The sequence below is a fragment of the Acanthisitta chloris genome, unplaced genomic scaffold (genome assembly GCF_000695815.1).
Source record: "Acanthisitta chloris isolate BGI_N310 unplaced genomic scaffold, ASM69581v1 scaffold6732, whole genome shotgun sequence".
Lineage (NCBI taxonomy): Eukaryota > Metazoa > Chordata > Aves > Passeriformes > Acanthisittidae > Acanthisitta > Acanthisitta chloris.
Window position 1 is genome coordinate 127,359 of NW_008660954.1, and position 21,736 is coordinate 149,094.

Below are 21,736 nucleotides of genomic sequence, written 5' to 3' on the forward strand. Positions count from 1 at the left end.
ACTGAGAAGAAAACTTTTAGTAGTTCTAAAGTCAATACAATGTTGTCCAAATATTTTTTCTTTCCATCTTAAAAAATACAACCCAAAGCACAAAGATTAAAATGTCTGTGGTATTATCTGCAAATAGAATTATTCAATTGAGGCAAAATAGCTTTTTGCCCCTTCATTAGCAGTTCAGGGGTTTACCATTTTTTCATTTTTTGAAAGGCATATTCATTAGCAATATCATTGGGCTGTGGTAGCATATATAGGACTGGTCTGGATATATGTTCTCACTGACAATCTACTAAGTGCAGTTACAATACAACCAAATAAGACAAACACATCCGCCAAAAAAAGATGTGAATTCAAGGTACATCATTGCTTCAGAATCTTAAAACACTTAGGATCTGCTCTCAAAATAACATTAAACAAATTGTGCTCTTTCTGATTGTCTGATCGTAGACTCCAGAATATTAACTAATAAATATGAGTTTAATTATTAGTTTTTATTTACCTGTTGTTATCTACATAACGTATCAACATTGGATAGAAGGCATAAAGGTCTCTACAAAGTACAGCAAACTCATCGAGAATGAGTAGCTCAGCTTCTTGGGTGTCAGTTTTATTATCTGCTTTCAGCTGCTCTTCTTCCATCACAATCTTTATAGCTTTCTTCTTCAATTTCTCCAGTGTTGGAATAAAGTGAGATCTGAGCAGATCAGATCTGGCTTTGCTGATGATGGGTTGAGCATAAACTATAAGAAAAAAATGTAGATAATACTATGATTAATGCACAATTGGTGTTTTTCATTATATTAATATGAACTCTGAAGTTCTAGAAAGGATAAAGATTATAGTGTTTCATATATTTTGTATCATAAAGTTAGTAATTAAATTATTAATCTAGCTTGGCAAAAAATGTGCATAGAGAGAGATTAAAAGACTGTGAATTAAGAGTTCAAATATTTCAATCTTATTTAAATTAACTATGATGGTTTTGGCAAGTCACATGTCTCTAACTGAGAACCTAAGCAAAGTAAGAGTTGAGACACAAAGTCTCCACAAAAACACCTTTAGTTTGGGTTTTGGTTGAGTTCTGTGCATGTTTGTGTGCGTGCGTGTGTTTGGTACCCAATGAGAAAAAACTGTCAGAAGACAGTATTCTAGCAGAATACCTTTGCCTCTTTTGCCTTGGGCAAGTTAAAATGCAGAGAATGAATAATTCAAGATCACAGACCTATTTTGTACAAGTACTAGCAATCAAATGCAGACTACCTAAGTCAAAAAGTCTTGCAAGAATCATACTGGTACATTGTCTCCTTATGTAGACAAACAGCCACTACAAAACTGCAAGACATGGTCTCTGCAATTAAGCAGCAAATTTCTTGCTAAATTTTAATGGAATTATAATTATAAAAGACTTCCCAGTGTTTTAAATAATACCAAAACCCCAGTACCAATGGGGCATTAAAATTTATCAGGAAATTATTACCTTTACGTAGATTTTCTTGAATTGCACATTATATTCTTACACCATTTAGTATGAATGATAAAATTAGGCTACAGTACATTTCTTCAGCTAGCTAGATACAAAATGTTATAGGACATTTTAAGAAAACTTTCAGCTCATTTAATAGCTCACACATGTATTTACGCAGACCAACTAATTCTGAACAAGGGTTACTCCTGACATTATTTTACCATTTACACTTTCTTTCCATTTTGTCTTGATATTTCAGGAATAGGATTCACAGGACTTCTACACTCTACCAAGTTGCTTATATAGTGCATAGAGAAGGCAAGATTTTCAAAGTCTGCTATGGTGTATAGAAAGCTCTCTGCTTACAGTGATGCTACAATGCATGCATAAAAAAGTAATAACAAATATTTCCCATATTGCTACTTATCTATTATTTATCTTTATTCTTTCACGATGGTTTTAATACCAATTTATTGCTATTATATCACTGGGTAATAAGGCAAAGTACAGCAAAATTACTAAATTTTATTAAGCAGTTACTCTTCAATAAATGTTTACAGTACCTGCAATTCTTTTCATCCAAGATGCTTCATCTATTCCCAGATTGTTGTTAATGATTTTCAGAATGTTTCCAAGAATGATACTCAGATGCTCAGATGTTATCATTGTACAGCAAGGTCCAGCACTTTGAGAAACACTCTCAGACCCTCTTTCCCACCAGTAGGATAAATAGTTGCATAGCATGGGTAAAATAACCTCGATTACATGAGGCATTTCAGTATACCTTGCACCAGACTCTGCTAAATCATTAATTTCCTTTATTAGACCATCCAGCTGAGGGATCTCTGGACACATCTCTTCTACTGTATCGGGCATACCTAAAACTGCAAGTAAGAGTAGAAAAATGAAAGATTAATTAGCATATAAAAGAGAACATCAATGTTTAAACTGCAAATACACATAACACTCACTGAGGCTTTTTTTTTGGTGAGGAACAGTACTTACTTGCCCTTTCTCTTGAACTTTTTGTGTTGAAAACAGACAATGGATTGTAATGGTTGAGAGAAGGTTCAAGGAATGCTACTGGAATAGCTGCTGCAAGAGATGCTAAACACTCACCAAGTGCGGGACGCTGCCTGTATATGAGAGACACTAAAAGTCACCTGAGAGGAAAAGTGTTTCACTAGTCTTTCAATGTCCAGCATGCAGAACAAAAAATATCAATGTTTTTTAATAATTTATTTTATCTTTTTAATACATTAGGAACCATCTGAACACTTTGAAAAATTTCATTTCTCACATAAAAAACGACTGTAAATCACAGTGGTGTAAGAAACACAGTTAAAAAAAAAACCAAACCCCTACCTCCACCAAGTAATGCTCCACAGTGCATCTGCATGACTACAAACTATTGAAAACATATCTAGAATATGCACAAAGAATACTGACTGCATATTCTTATTACTCCTTTGGTTTGCTGAACCAAGGGGCAAATGTATATTAATCACTAGGAATATGTTTTGGCAGCCATACCCCTTTTCAAGATTTCACTACTTTTCTGTCTATATAGATAAGTTTCTTTTGCTTCACTCATTATAGCAGTCACATAGGCAAATGTTGAGAAACACTACTGCTACTTATTGAAGACTAATTTCATACTAGCTGAGCCAAACCAACAGCAAGATCATCTGGCTGCATAAGCACTATTTACCAGAGAAAAAGACAGGGGTGGAAATGTGCAGGTGAGAGTGCAAGAGGTGCTGAGACAGTCCTCTTCAGCATAACACCAGACTCACATTGGCTCAGAACTAAAGCTAAGGTACTCTTTTGAAGTTCTGAAGCACTGATAGACAAGATACCTTACAGATTTTGTTACACTTGACATACAGATTGGGTTAAAGATAGACACACCTTTCAACCTTTGAAGTTCCATTGTTGGTTTTTGTGAATAGACATGGACCTGTTGGAGTGGGTTCAGAGGAGTATAACAAAAATGGAGCATCTCTCCTATGAAAACAGGCTGAGACAGCTGGGCCTGTTCAACCTGGTGAAGAGAAGGCTCCAGGAAGATCTTATAGCAGCAACCTATTAGCAGGGCTTGTTGCAACAGGACAAAGGGTAATGGTTTTAAAGTAAAAGAGGGTCAATTTAGACTAGATATAAGGAAGACTTTTTTTTTACAATGCAGGTCATGAAACACTGGAACAGGTTGCCCAAAGAGGTGGTAGATTACCCATCCTTGCAAGTATTCAAGGCCAGGTTGGATGGGGCTCAGATGTCCTTTAAAGGTCCCTTCCAACCTAAACTATTCTATGCTTCTATGATTGCTCAGCTTGCAGGAATAAAAATCTTTTAAGATTCCTTTGTGTCAACAAAGCCTTCCACATTGTATGACCTAATGTCATAGATCATACCACATCTATTACCTGATCTTCAACGGTTTATGTCAGTTTTTATTTCACACCCATGCTGGAATGTGAAGACATATGCAACTATATGCCCTCCAGCTTCTTTTGTTGCAGGAGAAACAAAAGAAATATGCAAAAACAATTAACTTGCATAATTAAAAAACATTATAAAAAAGAATTTTTGTTCTCTTGGGTATTTCATGTAACTTGATTCACATAATATTACTATTTTAAGGATGATTGCTCATTCATTCTGAACTACAGCTGAATGTTATTTTACTGCCACAAATGAAATGGAAAATGAGGTAGTACTTCAAAATTAACAAGAACCTATGTGCTGCACCTACACATCTACACTATTTTCCTTACATTTTTATCATTTATATAGTATATATTTTTCAACAGAATACATTGCATTAATATCACAGACAGCAATCACAGAACATTTAATTAAAACTAGATTTTTTATAGTGTTAGGATCCCTACTAAATTTTAGGTCAGAGCATTGCTCTTTTCAAATTTTAGTTGTAATGAAAGATGCAACATGACATACTTAGGACATGTAAAAATTTTCTGAATAACAAAACTTTATAGCATCTTTGCCTTCTGTTGGATCTATGAGGAAGCTTGGTGTATTTGTATATATATATATGGACACAAAACCATATTAAGAAGTAATTAAAAAAGACTAGCATCAAATGCACTGAAGCTATTTAATCTCATGCATGACAATTGTGATCATTGTGCATCCCAATCTCTTATAAGAAAGGAGGATATCAAGAAGCTGAAAGAAGATAAGGCAAACAATTCTACAACAAGACTAAGAAAATTATTCAAAATACACATATATTTTCTTCCATATGGAAGTCCTAAGTATGAGGAACTAAGGGAAAGGTAAGGTTGGATAGGAAATGAAATTCACAGTTGAAAATCTCTCACACAGCCTTAGAAGACTAACTCATTTCCTTGGATCTATCTAGTCTGACCACTATTCCATTCTAAGAAAACAGATGCAGTAAGCAAAGGTGATGCTGTGACCATCCACATTTAAGGTAACTGTCCATTGCTTATAGCTCTTGCCAAGCAAGTGGAGGCCTGTGCTGTGAGCTCTTCTTATTGAAAGGGGGCTCAAACACAATCATATTTTATTTCCTGCGACAAGACCCTGACTGCTAGTTAGAGAACAGGTAAGGCACTTCCTATTTTTCCTATCAGACCTGTGTAAAGGAGTATTTATGATTTTCAAGCCCAGAAAGAAAAGGAAGAAAGAGCGTATAGTGATTTAGTGATAGATGCATAAATGGTTGAAGTGGACATACACAAGAATAAGCTTGTACACACATGCATGCAGAGTGGGAGGAAAGAGATCTATCTACAAGAATGCACTTGTATTTTGCATGAAAGGATTACTGAATAAACTCTGGAAGGAAGGAATTGGACACTACACCTCTCATACTAGGCAAAGCTTCTCCTAATCAGACTACAGACTTAGATGCATAAATGGTTGAAGTGGACATACACAAGAATAAGCTTGTACACACATGCATGCAGAGTGGGAGGAAAGAGATCTATCTACAAGAATGCACTTGTATTTTGCATGAAAGGATTACTGAATAAACTCTGGAAGGAAGGAATTGGACACTACACCTCTCATACTAGGCAAAGCTTCTCCTAATCAGACTACAGACTTGCATTTCCTCCAGTTTAGTCTCTCTCTCCCTGTGGATCTTGAACTTCTTATCATGAAAATTGCCTAACCTAAAACATTCAGAAGCGTCAGGATGGGTTATCCTTATCTTTGGTTTCAGCCTTGTTATAGACAGGCAAACAATTAGGTTCTCTTTTGTGAACTAACAGGTATGGATTTGACTCTCTTTTAATTCAAGCGGATCTAAAATCCTGGGCTTGGAACATAGCACAGCAACCAGATGCTTAAAGGAATTATAGGCCCTGCTCTTCTTTAAAGGCAAGTAACTAGTGGTTTCCTCTGTAGAGTTAAAGGTTGTCTGCATATGCTCAGGACAACTATTTTGAGAAGTCTGTACAGACTTCGGTGTGAAACAGATGCATCCTACTTAGTACTCAGCCTACACACCACAGCAACATGCAGTGTACAAATTCTGGGAACCTTAATGTCAACACATGGAAAAATTTAGCTTTTGCTATGTGAAAAATAAACACCCTGCAGATACACTGTCATATGCAGGATGAATTATTTGCTTTTATTTAGTTTTGAGTTTGGTTTTTTGTTTGCTTGTTTGGGGAGGTTGGTTTGTTTGTTGGTTTGGGCTTTTTTTTTCTGTGAAATTGAACTCAAAAGTATAGGCAACTACTTTCAAGGAAACTGCTTTATTACTTAAGCAACAGACTCGTAAAGAAGATCAAATTTTCCATGCTGAGTTTTACACTTAATACCTTTCAACATAGATGTTCTTTCCAGTTCCAAGAGAATAGAGGCTACAAAGAATTCTGTAACACGAAACTTGTACATCATCCACTAGAGGAAAATAAGAAGTAGATTATCAGTATTTATTCAGCTGAAGATTACTTTTCAAATATCAAACATCTGTTTTATATGATCTGTTAAGCAGTGTCTAAAACTTTTAGCATATGTATCACTGAACACTCTAGGCTGTGAATACTCCACAGTATTTATTTTCAATTTATCTAATATCTGATCTGCCATCTAGAATCTTAGAATCATAGAATTTAAGGGTTGGAAGGGACCTTACATCTAGTCCCAACCCTCCCTGCTGTGGGCAGGGACACCTCCTCACTAGATCAGGTTGCACAAGGCCTTATCCAACCTGGCCTTGAACACTGCCAGGGTAATGAATCTACATTAATTCCAAAACCTAACAGATCATCAGATATTCCAAGAGGCCAGCAGATACTTGCTAATAAGATACTGCAGGTTATCACACTTGCAGAGTATAATTTTAAGCCAAACCACATCATTCTGCATGCCTAACATCTAGGTACATAACCTAAAGGTTCATCATATTTTAAAAGAGTACTTTAGTGGGTATCCATCTTTTAATTATGACCCAAATATATATAAAATTTTTGGAATGGCATATTGCAAAATCTCAAGGAGTAATTTCAGTATTTTTTAATTAAATAGTGAAAATTTAAATTTAAAGACCTAAAGTGGTTTTCACATGTAAGGAAAAAAAAATCCACTGGGAATGAATAGCAAGTTGTCTCCTTTAATGATGCAAAAATTTTCTATAGGAAATTATTCTCATCCACACGGTTACTAAGAGAGCAATTAAGGGGATAATTAAATTTCTCTCTCAATGTTTGGAGAAACATTTTACATAATTAACTTGAAACTCACTGATTTATTTTTAAACATGCAGTAGAAATAAGGTACTATGCAGCTAATTTCAGAGTTAATGCTGGAAATGTGCATTTTACTGAAAACCGAATTCCATCATTTGAATCCATGCAATCATTACTAAAAAACATTTGTATTATTATAACACAATAAACTTCAAAAATAAAATAAAATACTTACAAAGTAAATCAATCCCAAATTGATAGTGTGAAATATGTTCAAAAATTGATGTTAAGATCGGTAACAGTGCTACTGTAGTATAATTGATATTCTGTGAAACACCCTTAATTTGTGTTCGTGAATGAGTAAATTTTCCAAGTTTAAGATTTTCTGAAGTTTTTTCCAAGTCTTCAGCTGCATTTTCAAAAAAGGCACGCAGTCCTGCTTTAACAAGCTCAGATCCTGATTTCATAACAGTTCTGAAAAATAATAAGGGAAAAATATTGACTTTGCATTGATCTTTAGTGGTTGTATAATGATATATGTACATGCTAGTTACATTCTATCAGTGTTTGAAGTTACACATGCATCAGTGAACTTTACATTATGAACAAAAGAGGGCAGTTACATCTCCATAGCAGTATAAGCAACAATTATCTTGGAGTATTTAATACTAAATACTGACAACAAAGATCTTGCTTGTATACACTTGCCTTTCCAGTTTCTGTGATCTGCTTTGAAACAATATAATGTCTTCTCAACAAATATTATAAGTGGTGAGAAAGCTCCTCCATACAATATGCTATAAAAAATAACTCTTAATCCCTGTATTTTTTATGAGAGCCACAGTAGCTAGATATGCATGTCAGGATACTTCAATGCACACTAAATCTAGAAAATGCAACTGCAATACTAGCATTACAGTCCCATTTCTTAATTTTTTTGCACTCTTCTCCAACTCCTTAATGAAACTTTCCAATGTTGTTATTCACAAAATTCATTGTCAGGCTGCTGTGTAACATAATCAGGCCAAAAACCAGCTCAAATTACAAAACTGTTCTGGCCTCTGTTTTAATCTACATAATCATTTCAATGATAAACAGTAAAACTTAGCAAATGTAACTATGCCCATATATTAATACATTCTTCTCGTGGTTTAGGAATGTATTCCCCAATTTAGCTTTTCCACTGAAACAACCCAAACCATGTGCTGCTCACTCACTCCTCCACCCTCTCACCCTGCAGTGGGATGGAGAGAAGAATTGGAGGCACAAAAAGGTAAAGACCATGGGTTGATATAAGAACAATTGCCTGGAAACATCAGTGAAATAACAGTAACAGTAAGAAAAAGAACAATAACACTAAGAAAATGAACAGTAACAGCAACAATACTAATAACAGGGTGTCGAAGGCAGGTGAATGATTCACACATGGTTTCTCACCACATGAAACCTGGCACCACAGGACCGCACAGCCTGTGCACTGGCCAAACCCAAAGGGTACCTGTCCCTCTCTGATCCCTCTGCATGGCACAAGGTGGTATAGAAGAACCCCAGAGTACTGGCCTTGCACCTCGTGGCTGCAAGGCCAGTACCCTGTCCTGGCTGGAACCAGGGCAACTCCACATACTTCTAATGACAAATTTTCCACTATGGACTAAACTGTTTCAATATCTGCAGGTATCAATACTTGCAGTTCCAAAGGTTGTGTCATTTATATCTCCCAATTATGTCTTCAAATGTCCTTGGAAAGGATGAGAAGAGTTTTCAATGTTTTAATGACAGACACTAAACAGAAAAAAGCGGATGAAACACTTTAGACTGCTACTATGGAGGTCAAATTCTGAATTATCTATACTGTTAAAGACAAATAAAGAATAAAAAGGACAGAAACAATCCAGCTGCTTCTGAAAAACTCTGCAACACCTTTGTAGTAGTTTGTACAAATATTGCAAACTTACCGTGTGTCAAGAGACTGAGCTAAGATGTGGAGACAGTTCACCATTGTAGCAGAATCACTACCTGGTTAGAAAGAAATACTACGATAGTACAATAGTATAGAAAATGTGGCATAATATAATGATCCAAAATGTCATTACTGGAGATGCACAGGTTAAGCAAGGCATTACGTAAGTCTTTCATCTAGGTCACTTAAGTGAGAGTTAAGTCTGGTTATAGAACTATGTCTCAATTTCTTAAGCCCATTTCCATACAAGTACCAAAAAAACCAACTTATGGCTCATTGTCATCACCTAACTCTGCAACACTCTGCACATTGTATCATGTAGAACTTACATTCCTTTCATAGTTTTCTTACCAAAACTTTTGAAAAAGGTGTACTATTTTTCCCTATATCCTCTTCACCTACTGAGAAATTAGTCTATTGGATTCAACAGCTGGATGACAGAAATTGAAATAATCAGTGTAAGATAACTTGAAAACCTAAAAGCGATATTTTTTCAGGAGTCTGAAAATACTAGAACCTTCTGTTTCTTCTAGCTTCAACACTTTACATATTCTATTAAGTGTTAGCTTCAGAACATGTTCAGCACACTCAGTAATTGCACTGGAAGTTTATGCACCATTTTATAGTTTTGCCTATAGCTGTGAAAAGCTTCGGGTAAGACAGAAACAGGGGTTATACATTCTTTATGCTTTTAACTTCATCAAGATCTTTCTTAACAACTTACCAAAAAGTGAGATCCTATGTCTAACAAGAGCAGCTAGTTTGCAGAACAGGCTAAAGTAGAAAAGAACAGAGAGAGCAAGACAAGACAAGACAAAGATTAAAGATTTTTTTTTAGAATATGAGGTAAAGAATAGTAGGAATATGAAAGAGAAAACACAACACAGATCTGTGTTTACTCTCTGATGATGATAAGATGAATCCTGAAATACATACAGACCAGGAAGATCTTCTGCCAAGTATATCAGAAACTTGCATATCTAAATTATCTGTCAAAATAGTAGGATAACTAAGAGAAAGAATAAATCTCCAACTCTATAAAGATTAAAGGGGCTTCACTTTTAAAAAGACAGCTAGGCAGACTTGTATATCATCTGTGCTGTACTTTACAAATGGAATTAGGACATAAAGTCAAGCAAATACACCTTAGGAATTGGTATGGTCTCTTACTAATAAGAGATTGCTATGGTTATCTTCACGACAGTAAGGAAATACTATACTTCCTATAAGATGAAAATAATGGATAGGTGCTTTTCTCAGTGAAGAATGCACAAAGAGTTAGAAGATATTTCTGAAATTATACTAGCAGATATGTGTGCTAGATATCTAACTTTTGTCGTGTGCTTTTGTACAACTCTAGCATGCTGCCTTCCAGCTTTATTAAGCTAATCTGACTAACTTTAGAGAAGTAACAGGTGTGTTCAGAGTGGAAGCATGAAACTGAAATGAAATTAAATGACACGTCCATTCTCCTGATCCTGAGCTGATTTCCTCAGGTACTGGAGGACTATCTTGCACATTTGTATATATCTTAGAGCTCAGAAAAGCAGAATCTTAGGGACTTAACACTCACGGGAAACTGCTATACAAATACTACCACCCACATCAAAGATGGAAACAAAAGGGTAATAATAATTTAGAGAAATGCAAAAATAAGTTGAAAGATAAACTGAAGAATGAAATCTAGGAAGTTGAGCACTAGGCCTGATCTTATGCAATAACACATATATAAAAATAAATAATAAATAGTTTTATATCTGCTTTCCATTAGAAAAAGTAATTAACTCTGCTAACACAGTGAAGGAAAGTGAAAGAAATCTGGGAAACTGACACTAAAAGTAACAAAGCATGAGAGCAAACCAGTTTGAAATTTATGATACAATATTTCCCAAACAAAATAACTGGCAGCACACTTTAAGGAGAAAGAAAAACAATGGCAACAAAAATATAAAATTACAGTAAGTTAAAACCCAAGTAAACATTAATATTCAAATGTTACTTGCAGAAAGATGAAAACAATATTTTTGTATAGGCAGCACATTATAAATTAAAAGGTACATTATAAATTATTTTTATTGAATTTTCTAGCATACATGATTCCAACCAAATATGAAACAGTACAGACATTAAAAAAAATTTAAATACCATGAATTTTTGTGCAGGAGTATAACTAATTCTATAGAGAAGGGAGAATCCAGAATTCCCCCCCTAAAAGCTACATCATGGTATTTCCAACATTTTTTACTATCTGCAAATTTAAATATGTGACCAGTTAAATGGCCTAACAGTAGAAAAAACTTCAAACAAAAACTGCAACCAACAATGAAACATAAACCCAAAATAAACTATGTAGTTCCATTGCTTTCAGAATCATTTATTAATATTTTTGATGTTAACACCCACTATTACATATTGTAAAATATAATTATTATATGAACTTAATTCTTTTCAATTCAATTCACTCACTGCCATTCTGATACAGAATATAACACTGCATCACTTTCCATTTGAGGAAACTGAGCTTTTGAATTATCTTTCTCTGTAATCTAAGAATAGACCTTTAGTTATTGACATAAAACCCTCTTGTGTATATCTGAATTCTCTACTTACCTTGCTACCATTTCCTTCTCCTTATTTGATGCATATCCACTGCTACTGAGGGTTTTTGTCGGAGAAGACAGGAAGTAGAGGCAGTGATTTGTAAAGTACTGATCAACTAATGGTAAAAGAACCTAAGAAATACAGATACAAAATGTATTTTTCACAGAGCAAAATGGTAACTGTAGCAACAATGCTCTGATTGGTCAAAGTTCATTCAAAGAATTTTAGTTCTGTAAGAGTTGTATTTTCTCATTTCAGACACAATGTCATATAAATTAAAAACTTAAGACTTAAAATTTTATTAAAAGTTACTTAAGGAATAGACAGAGGTACACACAGATCTCTATTTTGGATCTAATATTGCACAGGAATACTTCTTCCTGCTATTTAAATGATATGCACTTCCGTGATGCATTGTTGTAAAAAAAAAATCAGAAATTATTTATCTATTCAGTGAGAGCATTTAATTTCATGTAATACATAAGTGGTCTTTTAATTTCTATGTTCCTTTTCATATAGAAACATATATTTAAGTATTTTGAAGTATTTGAATCCAGCAAATATATTGAAATATTTTTGAAATGTTTCTTAAAAAATATTTAATTGATTAGTTGCTAAAAAAATGGGAAAGATATATTTCTATTATGTGAAAAGCAGTCTAACATGACAAATTTCCATATTCTGTATAATGGACTGTATATGGACATTATTTGAAATAATCACTCACTTTAGCAAAGAATTTTATTTCTTGGTCATGTGGAGATTTTTCAGTTTTTCCACTGGTTACAATGGCTTCTGCAAGGATACAATCAAGGCAGACATGAATAGGAAGTTGTCTAATAATTAACACAATATCTTTCAAATAGCCTTGCTGACTTAGTTTTACTGAAATAAAAATAAACAAGCAGAAACTGTTTAGCTAACTACAAATGTTCAAGAATTTAATCCACAAATTAAAAGCCAGGATTTAATTTTCTTAAATTAAAAAAAATAATAGTCATTACAAATGTAAATATATCAATCCAATTACTTAAATAAGAACAATTATAATTATTTTCAAAAGAAAATCTGCAACTTACCCAAATGCGCAATAAACTCTTGAGCAGAATCAACATATTTTAAAATTTTCTTCAGAAACTTAAATGCAAACCTCTTTTCCATGGATGATGCATCCAACTCCATGTCATTCAGCCCCCTGTTTTTGAAAGCATTAAGAGAAATAGCATTGATGATGACAGTAATATAAAATTATGAGAGTTCCATGAAGCATTCCATGCCTTATTTATGGCAAATTTTCATAAGAAGGAGAAAATTACATTCCATAGCAACCCTTAGTTATCAACTACATAACAAGAAATAGAGAAACATGAACATAATAGCTTATGATTAAAGTATTCAAAATGTATATATTTTAGGATAAGAACTTCAGGGTGCTATCTTATTGTACAAAGAAAGCTGTGGTACATCTGAATCTAACAAAGCAATGCACTGGTCTCTCAATTTCTACTGCTGGCACAATAAAGTACCAAATATTTAGGAATTCAGCAGTTGCATATTTACAAAACAAGCCTAAGTACTACCCTTCATTTCATTATTCAGTCTTAAAATTCATTTTGTCCTTGAAATTTATGAAAGGCTGAAGTCAAAATGACTTCAGCTCTTAAATGAAAGCTTAGACGTAAGTAACAAACTACTATACTACCAAAGTATTTGAAAAATTTCAACAGTACGCAATCATTTCTCAACAGGCATATATTATTTATTCTTTAGGATAAATTCATGACCTAAGTCATGACTGGCACGTGCAGGATATCAAAGAGGAATAAAAATGTGTGGTTGTCTTTGCCTAGATTTAACATACTAGAATTTATTTTAACTACAAATGAAAGCTACCTGACTGAAATTTTAAAATTATTTAGGATCACAGAAAAATTTAGGTTGGAAGGAACCTCTGAAAGTCATCTGTCCAATCTCAAAGCAAAGTCAAATTAGATCAGCTCAGATCCTTGTCCAATAATGCACTGAGTAGCTTCAAGGATCTCCTAATGACTCTGGAGATCCTACTATAGTATTTGGCCACCCTCACTGTGAAAAAATAATAGTGAAATATTTTCATATATTTAACTGGAATTTTCCTTGTAACAACTCGTTACTTTTGAGGAGATAGTGTTTGACCTCATTGTCTCTATAACCTTGTATTAAGTAGTTGAAGACATTGTAGCCTTCTGGTTTAATAGTGGAAAAAATCTAACATCTCCTCACATGACATGCATGCAAATCCCCAAAGCATCTTGATGGCCTCCCAGCTGAACAACTCTTTTGTCAGTGTCTTACTTTGCACTGGTAAACCAAAAACTGGGCAACATCCTCCTGATACCATCTCATGATCATAAAATGGAAGGTGAAAAAAAATCACCTCAATCTCCTCCAGCAACCTGCAGACCACACTTACTAATAAAGCCTAGTATGCAGTCAGCCTTTGTCATCACAAGGACACATTCGTGATTCATGTTCAACTTGCAGAATTCAAAGAGCTTTTCCGCACAGATGTTCTCAGGCTCAACTCCCCCATTCCTCAGGTATAGGACTTTGAATTTACATTTGCTCAACCTCACAAGAGTTCTGTCAGACCATTTCTCCTGCCCATCAAAGCTTCTCTGAAGGGTAGCCAAACTCTCCAATTCATTGATAACTGCTAACAATATATTCTGTCTCGGCATCCAGGACATGAATGGGGATTTCATTTCTTTTTCCTTTTGAAGCCACATAACTCAGTAGATTTTTTTTATATTTGTTTTGTTTTCAAATATACTTGCTGTTACAAATTATTAGTTATTTCCCCTTCATTTGCTTCAGATTTTCTTGTAGATTTGTTTAGTCTGCAACTTCTTCATAGTCTCTTTATTCCAACATTGAGGACTAAACTATACTTGAGTTTTTCAGTTGATAGATGGTGTCTTATACCTGGGACATCTATCTGCTTGCCAAGTGAGGAAGTAACTGAATAACATTAAGGCAAAACTCTGGGTACCCATAATGGCTACTTCATTTGTTTCTGTACAGACTCTCCAAATATTAGCAGATAGGAACACTCAGCTTTATCAGTTAGAGAAAATTACCTGTCTAAAGGAGATGCAGAAATTACAGAGGGGTTTAGCTGTGTGTCAGAAGTAGGAAAGAAGTGAGGAACTGGTAGATTGTGGCACTGAGGCAAAAGCAAGAAAAACATGGAAGTGGGGAAGTTGATGGGCTCACTGCTGTGATATGAAGAAAATGATCATTTCTACTGAGATTCCTTAGCACTGGTGTAGGAGTAAATTAGGGTGAATAAATGGAAGATTAGACTGACAGTTGAAGAACAGCTATGAGATTAATCCCAAGGAAAAAAAAAAGCAATTCTGTAGGAAAAGGTTGATGCAGCAGAAATTTTAACAACAAAGAAATCTAATAATAAAATTTATGTTCTTGACCATGTCACAACACAGTTAAGAGGAGAGGAACATTGATAGTCTGGGAGAACGAAACCAAGGAGTACATTCAAATCTCATTTCACACTTAGAAGGACTCTAACCACCCATTTTATAGTTTAATTTGGAAAAAAAAAAATCTATTTGAAGAGTTCTAGTTTATATACTTTTATGACATGCTAGGATAATGCAACTAAGTATTTATCTGCATTTTCAGTAAGATAACTGTAAATATTCTCTTTTTGCATTTATAAGAAGTTATGGTTCCTAAGACATTATGTGTACTTTCCTAACTATTGGAAGACATTGGTAGGTGTGTGAACTAACAAATGCAAAATCAAAAAAGCTTGTAGAGATTTAACAAAACACAGCGTCGTTTTTAACACGTACTTGAATAAGGTCTGAGAGATGTATTTGTATAAAATAATTTTTCCAGAAACACCCAAAGTGCTTCAAAAGATTCTTCTCAGCAAAAAAAAGAAGAGAAAAAACCCACAACAAAGCTACAAAAAAACCAGCAGAGGCAGATGGTATATGTAAAGTACACATGTTGTTCCGCCTATACATTTCCAATTATAAACAATTTCTATGTTTTAATGATTAGTCCAATGTTTTTAAGAATGACATTCTAGAAATGTGACAATTGCAATGAGTACTTCAAAAGATTTTATATATACTTAAAATATGCATATATTCACCTGAGGAAAACACTGAGAGGAGGATAATCTTAATTTATCCTTATACAGTTACTGGAAACTCTTTGCCCACACAAATAAAGAGTTTGAACACACTTTTTCAACTTGACTTGTCCCATGAATAAACACTGGAAACATCACCTTCCTAACCCAAACAGGGGCAGTTGCAAAATGTGAGCAATTCTACTGGTGTTTCAAAAGACCATTTATTTGCAGGAACTAAAACAGCTGTTCTTATTCAGTGGCTCTAAAGCAATTATGGAGGATACGAAAATATCTGGAGGCATACCTACATTTTGAGGGAATAATGTATATTTAGAGCTGGTTTTTTCATATCTTAAGAAATTTTACTAAATTGTGGAAGCCAATAAAGTTACCTTTTGCATATCCTAAAAATCAATTTGTATAAATTTCTATGTTCAATAGAGACACAGACTTGAAAAGCAGAAATAAATTAAAACAAGTAAGATCTGACTCTACAAATGTACTGAAAAATTTGTTCCTGAATAAAGTTTAATTTATAAAAATGCTTAATGCCAGGAAAATTGTAGTTTCCTATACACTCAGGTGTTACACATACAATAAGGCTGATAGTTATAATATAATAATTCACAGCCAAAAAGTATGGTTTAAGAAGTCATTTGAATTTCACTGAGACTAAGTCTCCATAGGCCAGCTTATTTTGAGACACAGAAATTCAAGTTATAGTATAACTAATGAAGTTTATGCTTTTGCTTGAGCAGAAGATGAATTGGCCACAAAACAATCATTTCGCCCTACTACTCCACAGAATTCAAACCAATATGTTTTTTCAAAAACTGGAATAAAAAGCAGTTTTACATAGATGTGTTTCAGTATTAGACCTCAAGTTTACTTTCCCATGATCCTTACTGACACTGTTGGCTGCTAATTTAGACATTTTAAATTATCTGCTTAATTACACTACTGTTGCATTTTGTATTTACTATGATCACATACTTATTAAAAATGTTACCTGTCTATACTATTTCAGAAGGGTCTTTCTGAACATAATATTAACACAGACTCTGATTTATAGAAGATATGCCAAATGGTAATTATGTTAGCAACTACCAGACTGCAGTGAGATAAGAACATCATGCTGGTTTGTGCACTGAATGTAAGCAAGCATCTCAAAAAAATGTGCAACTTACCGAGATATGATTATACCATTGACTTGAAGGAATTTAAACAGCTCTTGTGCCTTTTCACGGTCCCTTGATTTCTCCTTGGCTGTCAATGTGTCATAAGGTACCAATAAAGGATGACTACCTCCACCTTTAGTAAGTTGAAAGAACTGTAAGTTTTTCTACTGTAAGATTTTTGTTTCATATAGAAAAGGAACTATTCAATTTTTATTGTCTTACACTATCTTCTTTCAGACTGTTTCTTCTCCATCATTTTTCTTGTCTTACTTTGTGTGTGTGTGTGTTTCACTGTATTCTGGCTTACCTTTACTTTCCAACTCCATTTTCTTCTTTTTGGCCCATATATTATGATAGTTTTCTGCCATTACCTCAACCATTCCCTACATTACCACCAGAAAAAACAAGACACAAAATTAGTAGGTGACATAAGTTCTGTAATCCCACATAATTTTACAGTCTTGAGTAAAGTCAGAAACCTTGCGGCAAAGAAACATTATATTTAAGTGTCATTTCTACCTTCAGCTGTTCTTTGAAGTCAGCACAAATCACAAGAGACACATATATCACATGCTCTTGACAGCCCCTTCCCTAGCTTTGTGATAGCTTTTTCTGAGAACTCTGGAAGCACCAATGGCATGAACAGTAGAAATTCTGTCTTTCAATATGTATGGAATGCATACAACATTTTCTACAACAGCATATCACAACCACAGTCACAAATACACTCCTAAAACCTGGCAAAGTCCAACTCATTAATAGTAATAACACCAAATCTATTCATTCTTTTCAGTACAACATATGCAAAACACAAATACAAACCTGAAGCTCCCTAGAAAGTGCCACATTAGAGAGATCAAGCGGTGCCGGGCTATACCCATTTCCCTGCAGGAAAAAGAAATAAATAATTACTTTCAGATATAAGTATTTCAGGTAAAAGAATCAAATATTCAACTGCAACATCTCTGTTGTTGATTTGATTGCACTAATTCACAATTTTAAGCTTTCTTGTAGAAACTGCATTCACTCATTGTTTTGCAATGTACTGAAGACACACAGAATGATTATGTGGCAGTAGGAAGGTTGCTGCAGATACTCAGATCTCTCTATTCACAACAGATGGCAAGCTGCTAAGAACTATGCTTTCAGCCTGAGAGAGGAGACCAAGCATGAGACATACAAGATGTGCCTTCAAAACATGACAGAACAATGTGAGAAGAGCCTGAATGAACCCTATACCAAAGACAAGACAGTGTAAGAAAAAGTTAAAATAGTCTATAGTTTCAAGGAATTTACGGACTAAGAAAAAGGAGGAGTGTGATATGTTTGGACAGTCTTTAACTATTTGAAGTGAGAAAGCCCGAGTGCAACAAACCTATGAGCTACATGTTAAACGTGAATGGTTACATATAAATAAATGATTTGAAACATGTACTGAAGTTTAACGTGTGCTGAAACCCTCTACTCAAACGTGTCTTTTATGTCCCCTCTTCTTGGGCCAGAAGGTCCAGCTGCAGAACAAGTTCAACTGTCTGGAAGAATAGATGCCAGAGACAGAAGGATTCCCTGTAAGGGAGTGAACTTTGCTGAAGAGATAAGAAATGTGTTGCAACAGAGTGCTCAGGGATCACTTTTGGTATGCAAAAACTCATACTGGGGAATGAACACAACACAGGGTTAAGGTGCCAGATACTGATGCTCACAGCATCAGTGCTGGTGCAAGTGTAAATGAGGAATCAGCTTGTGACATATCTTTGCACATTACTAGCAGAACTACTTATGGCACTAGGACTGTGCCAAATGCTTTGGCACAGTCTCTCATATATTTAAGTGTAAATGTGTGTTTAATTCACCTCAAGGTGTACAACAACAATTTCCCAATACTTATCATAGTTTTAAACAGCTTTCCCTGCTCCAAGACATAGATATATTGACCAGCAGTCTCAAAATGTGATTAAAAAGATTCAGAAATGAAATAAAATTATCTATATAACATCAAAATACTAGGTGATACATAATTACCTGAAAATCTTGCCTGTAGATCTTTTTTAAAAAGTCTAAAATAGGCAATATTATTTGGAAATTATAATTATAAACTTAATTAAAGCCTATTTTAGGGTCTTCTGTTTGCCCCCCAAAAAGAAAATTACTAGATTTACTTATTATAAAATAAAAGACTTTAAATATGCCACCATATATTCTTTGACTGATTATATTAAAACTCTCTTCAGCTCTTCTGAGAAAATGAATAGCTATTGGTCTCTGATTGTCTTCAAAGTTGTTGCCTTTTTGCAATCCCCTTTTTAGCATTACTGCACAGTGTTTATGATTGTGACATGACTTCCAACCTCAGAACTTTAGCATTAAAAGTTTCTTCTCAATAAAAGAATATAAAATTAACATAATTGTGTATAGTTTCTTAGTAAATTAAGGAACATGTCTTTCCCTTTGTAAATTTAAGCAATTCTACCTCACCTGACTGGATTGAGATATGCTGCGGAATTTTTCATTTTCACGTTGATGTATTATTGCTTCTCCTCCTTCCTTGGTCCTTTCTAGGTTCCATCCCAAGGCCAACATGGTTTTCAATGATTCTCTGGCAGGCCAACGATAAATTTCCTTTTCCTTTGAAGAGAAGAATGCAAAATTTCTCTGTATTTTGCAAATAGCAAAAACTCAGTAAAAATATTCTTTCTGTATGAATTGTCAAAGACCACAAAAGAAAATTTTTATATTATATGAGAACACACATAGTTCTTTTTACACAAGAGAGAACATTTATAAAACAATTATTTAAAATTATTTTATTCTTAGTAGCTGTTAGAAACTAACCACAATGAGCTCTGGAGCAATCATGTAGATTGGATCTGGAAACTTACTCATTGGTTTCTCCAGCACAAAATAAGAAAAAATTGATGGTACTACAAATGCTATGAAATCAGTTAAACATGTACATTTGCATATATCAACACTCAAGGTCTTTTTATAGTCTTCCTATATTTATATCCATTCACAGATACTGAACTATACACCTCTTCATATAAATACAGCAATCAATAAAAAATTAGGAAACAACCTGTATTCCTACAGTCCTTTGATAAGTAAAGGTGTTAGAGAAATTCTGAAAAGTTGTGGCAAAGAAAATTCTGAGTATACCATATTAAGGATCAAATCAAATCAATCTAATCTGAGCATTTCAGTTTGTACCATAAATAAAAATATTTCTGTCAGTTATTTAAAATGACAGCTTTTATGGCTAGACCTGATTTTTAGGTTCAAAAGTTCTAATCTGAAATAATTCAGAAAATTGCCTTTGAACTGCTTAAATAATGGTTCAACCAACAAGGCTTTGTCTCCTCCCCAAAGATTCCAAAGCAATTTAAAAATTGTGAAATTAAACCTTTGAAATCCCTCTTTATTTTTGTCATCTCCACTTTCTGAACACGAGAAGTGTGGTAAAGAGGTACAAAAGTAATTCACTTATTTGTGTCTCCTAATGAATCATTGCAAAAATATCTAACAGATTTCAAATTCAGTTCAGTGTTCTGACAACTTGGAGACATTTGTGACTAGTCAAGAAATTCAAATAAAAAATGCATTCAAAATAGTTTAAATGTTTTTCTGCATTTTCAGCTGAAGCATCTCCTACGTATTCTTTAAATTTTTCTACCATCTTTCTTGAAGACAAAATTGCCTTCAGATATGTTAAATTACACTTTTTCTGGATTGCTGCCAGTCATTCCTCATCCATGGAAACCTCAAAAAAACTGTGCTACTGATACTTTTGAACACAAATTGGCCCAGGCCTATGAAGACTGCCTAGTGGAAGTAAATTATACAAGATTCACTGCAAGATTAACTAAACAACCACTTCAGCATTTAAATGTACCTATTCTTAACTGCAAGAATTCTAGTTTGTCCTCTTCCTTTTATAGTGTATATTTGAAATTGATTTTTAAAAGCACACAAATCAATCTACTTTCAAATAATATAGCTGAAATTTCCTCTATTACCTTTTCAGCTAAAGTTTTGAAAGGTCTTATTAATGGGTGAGTCTTCATATTTTCATCCAGTGAAACACCATATTTCCATCCACTATTAGTCTGAAAGAAATCCCAAACAACACACAGGGAAATAAGGTGACAACAACGTAGATGAGTGACAACAAATTAGCTAGTTTACTTTTTCATATCGAACTGCTAATTTACTCCAATAGCTGCTCAGTGCCACAGAAAAGAGCATGCATCCATTTGTAGATACACAGGAACAATACATGCCCGTGACAAATTAGATATCATCTATGAGTAGGAGGTCTCATGATACAAGTTTTGAGCCTAATATGAACTGAACCCTTTCAAGTGGCTCATGCATTGAGACAGTAACGGCAAGCAAAAAAATATTATCTCAGTTCTCTGGGAGGCTAAAGTCAGAAACAGAGAAGAATATGTAACATCATGATTTGTTGTGTGCTTGAGCTGTTGATCAAACACTAAAGAACATAACTGTAATGAATCCTTTACCTTAATATTAGCTGAAATTTATGGCTTGAAATTAATTTGTGTATATTTACATATCCATATATATGTACATTTTCTCTACAAATTGGCATACATATCCCCCCACAACAGAACTGTTATTTCTATATAACTGTTTCATAAAATTATTATTAATTTGTTATAAATATAATATTATGAT

The 21,736-nt window shown here is 34.1% G+C and overlaps 1 protein-coding gene across 1 annotated transcript in view; it reads right to left on the reverse strand.

Annotated features, from left to right (window-relative positions):
* RYR3 (ryanodine receptor 3) overlaps window positions 1–21,159 on the reverse strand; it is a gene marked incomplete at its 5' end in the record, with an annotated part of 70,181 nt that extends 49,022 nt beyond the window's left edge. Inside the window, 15 exons of the mRNA XM_009070030.1 lie at window positions 497–737; window positions 2,026–2,346; window positions 2,468–2,598; window positions 6,286–6,367; window positions 7,391–7,629; window positions 9,111–9,171; window positions 9,840–9,889; window positions 11,726–11,847; window positions 12,444–12,511; window positions 12,796–12,911; window positions 17,051–17,174; window positions 17,349–17,424; window positions 17,864–17,926; window positions 19,517–19,666; window positions 21,055–21,159. Of these exons, the coding sequence (XP_009068278.1) occupies window positions 497–737; window positions 2,026–2,346; window positions 2,468–2,598; window positions 6,286–6,367; window positions 7,391–7,629; window positions 9,111–9,171; window positions 9,840–9,889; window positions 11,726–11,847; window positions 12,444–12,511; window positions 12,796–12,911; window positions 17,051–17,174; window positions 17,349–17,424; window positions 17,864–17,926; window positions 19,517–19,666; window positions 21,055–21,159 (1,949 nt within the window). The remainder of the gene's footprint in view (window positions 1–496; window positions 738–2,025; window positions 2,347–2,467; window positions 2,599–6,285; window positions 6,368–7,390; window positions 7,630–9,110; window positions 9,172–9,839; window positions 9,890–11,725; window positions 11,848–12,443; window positions 12,512–12,795; window positions 12,912–17,050; window positions 17,175–17,348; window positions 17,425–17,863; window positions 17,927–19,516; window positions 19,667–21,054) is intronic.
* Window positions 21,160–21,736: the final 577 nt, after the last annotated feature.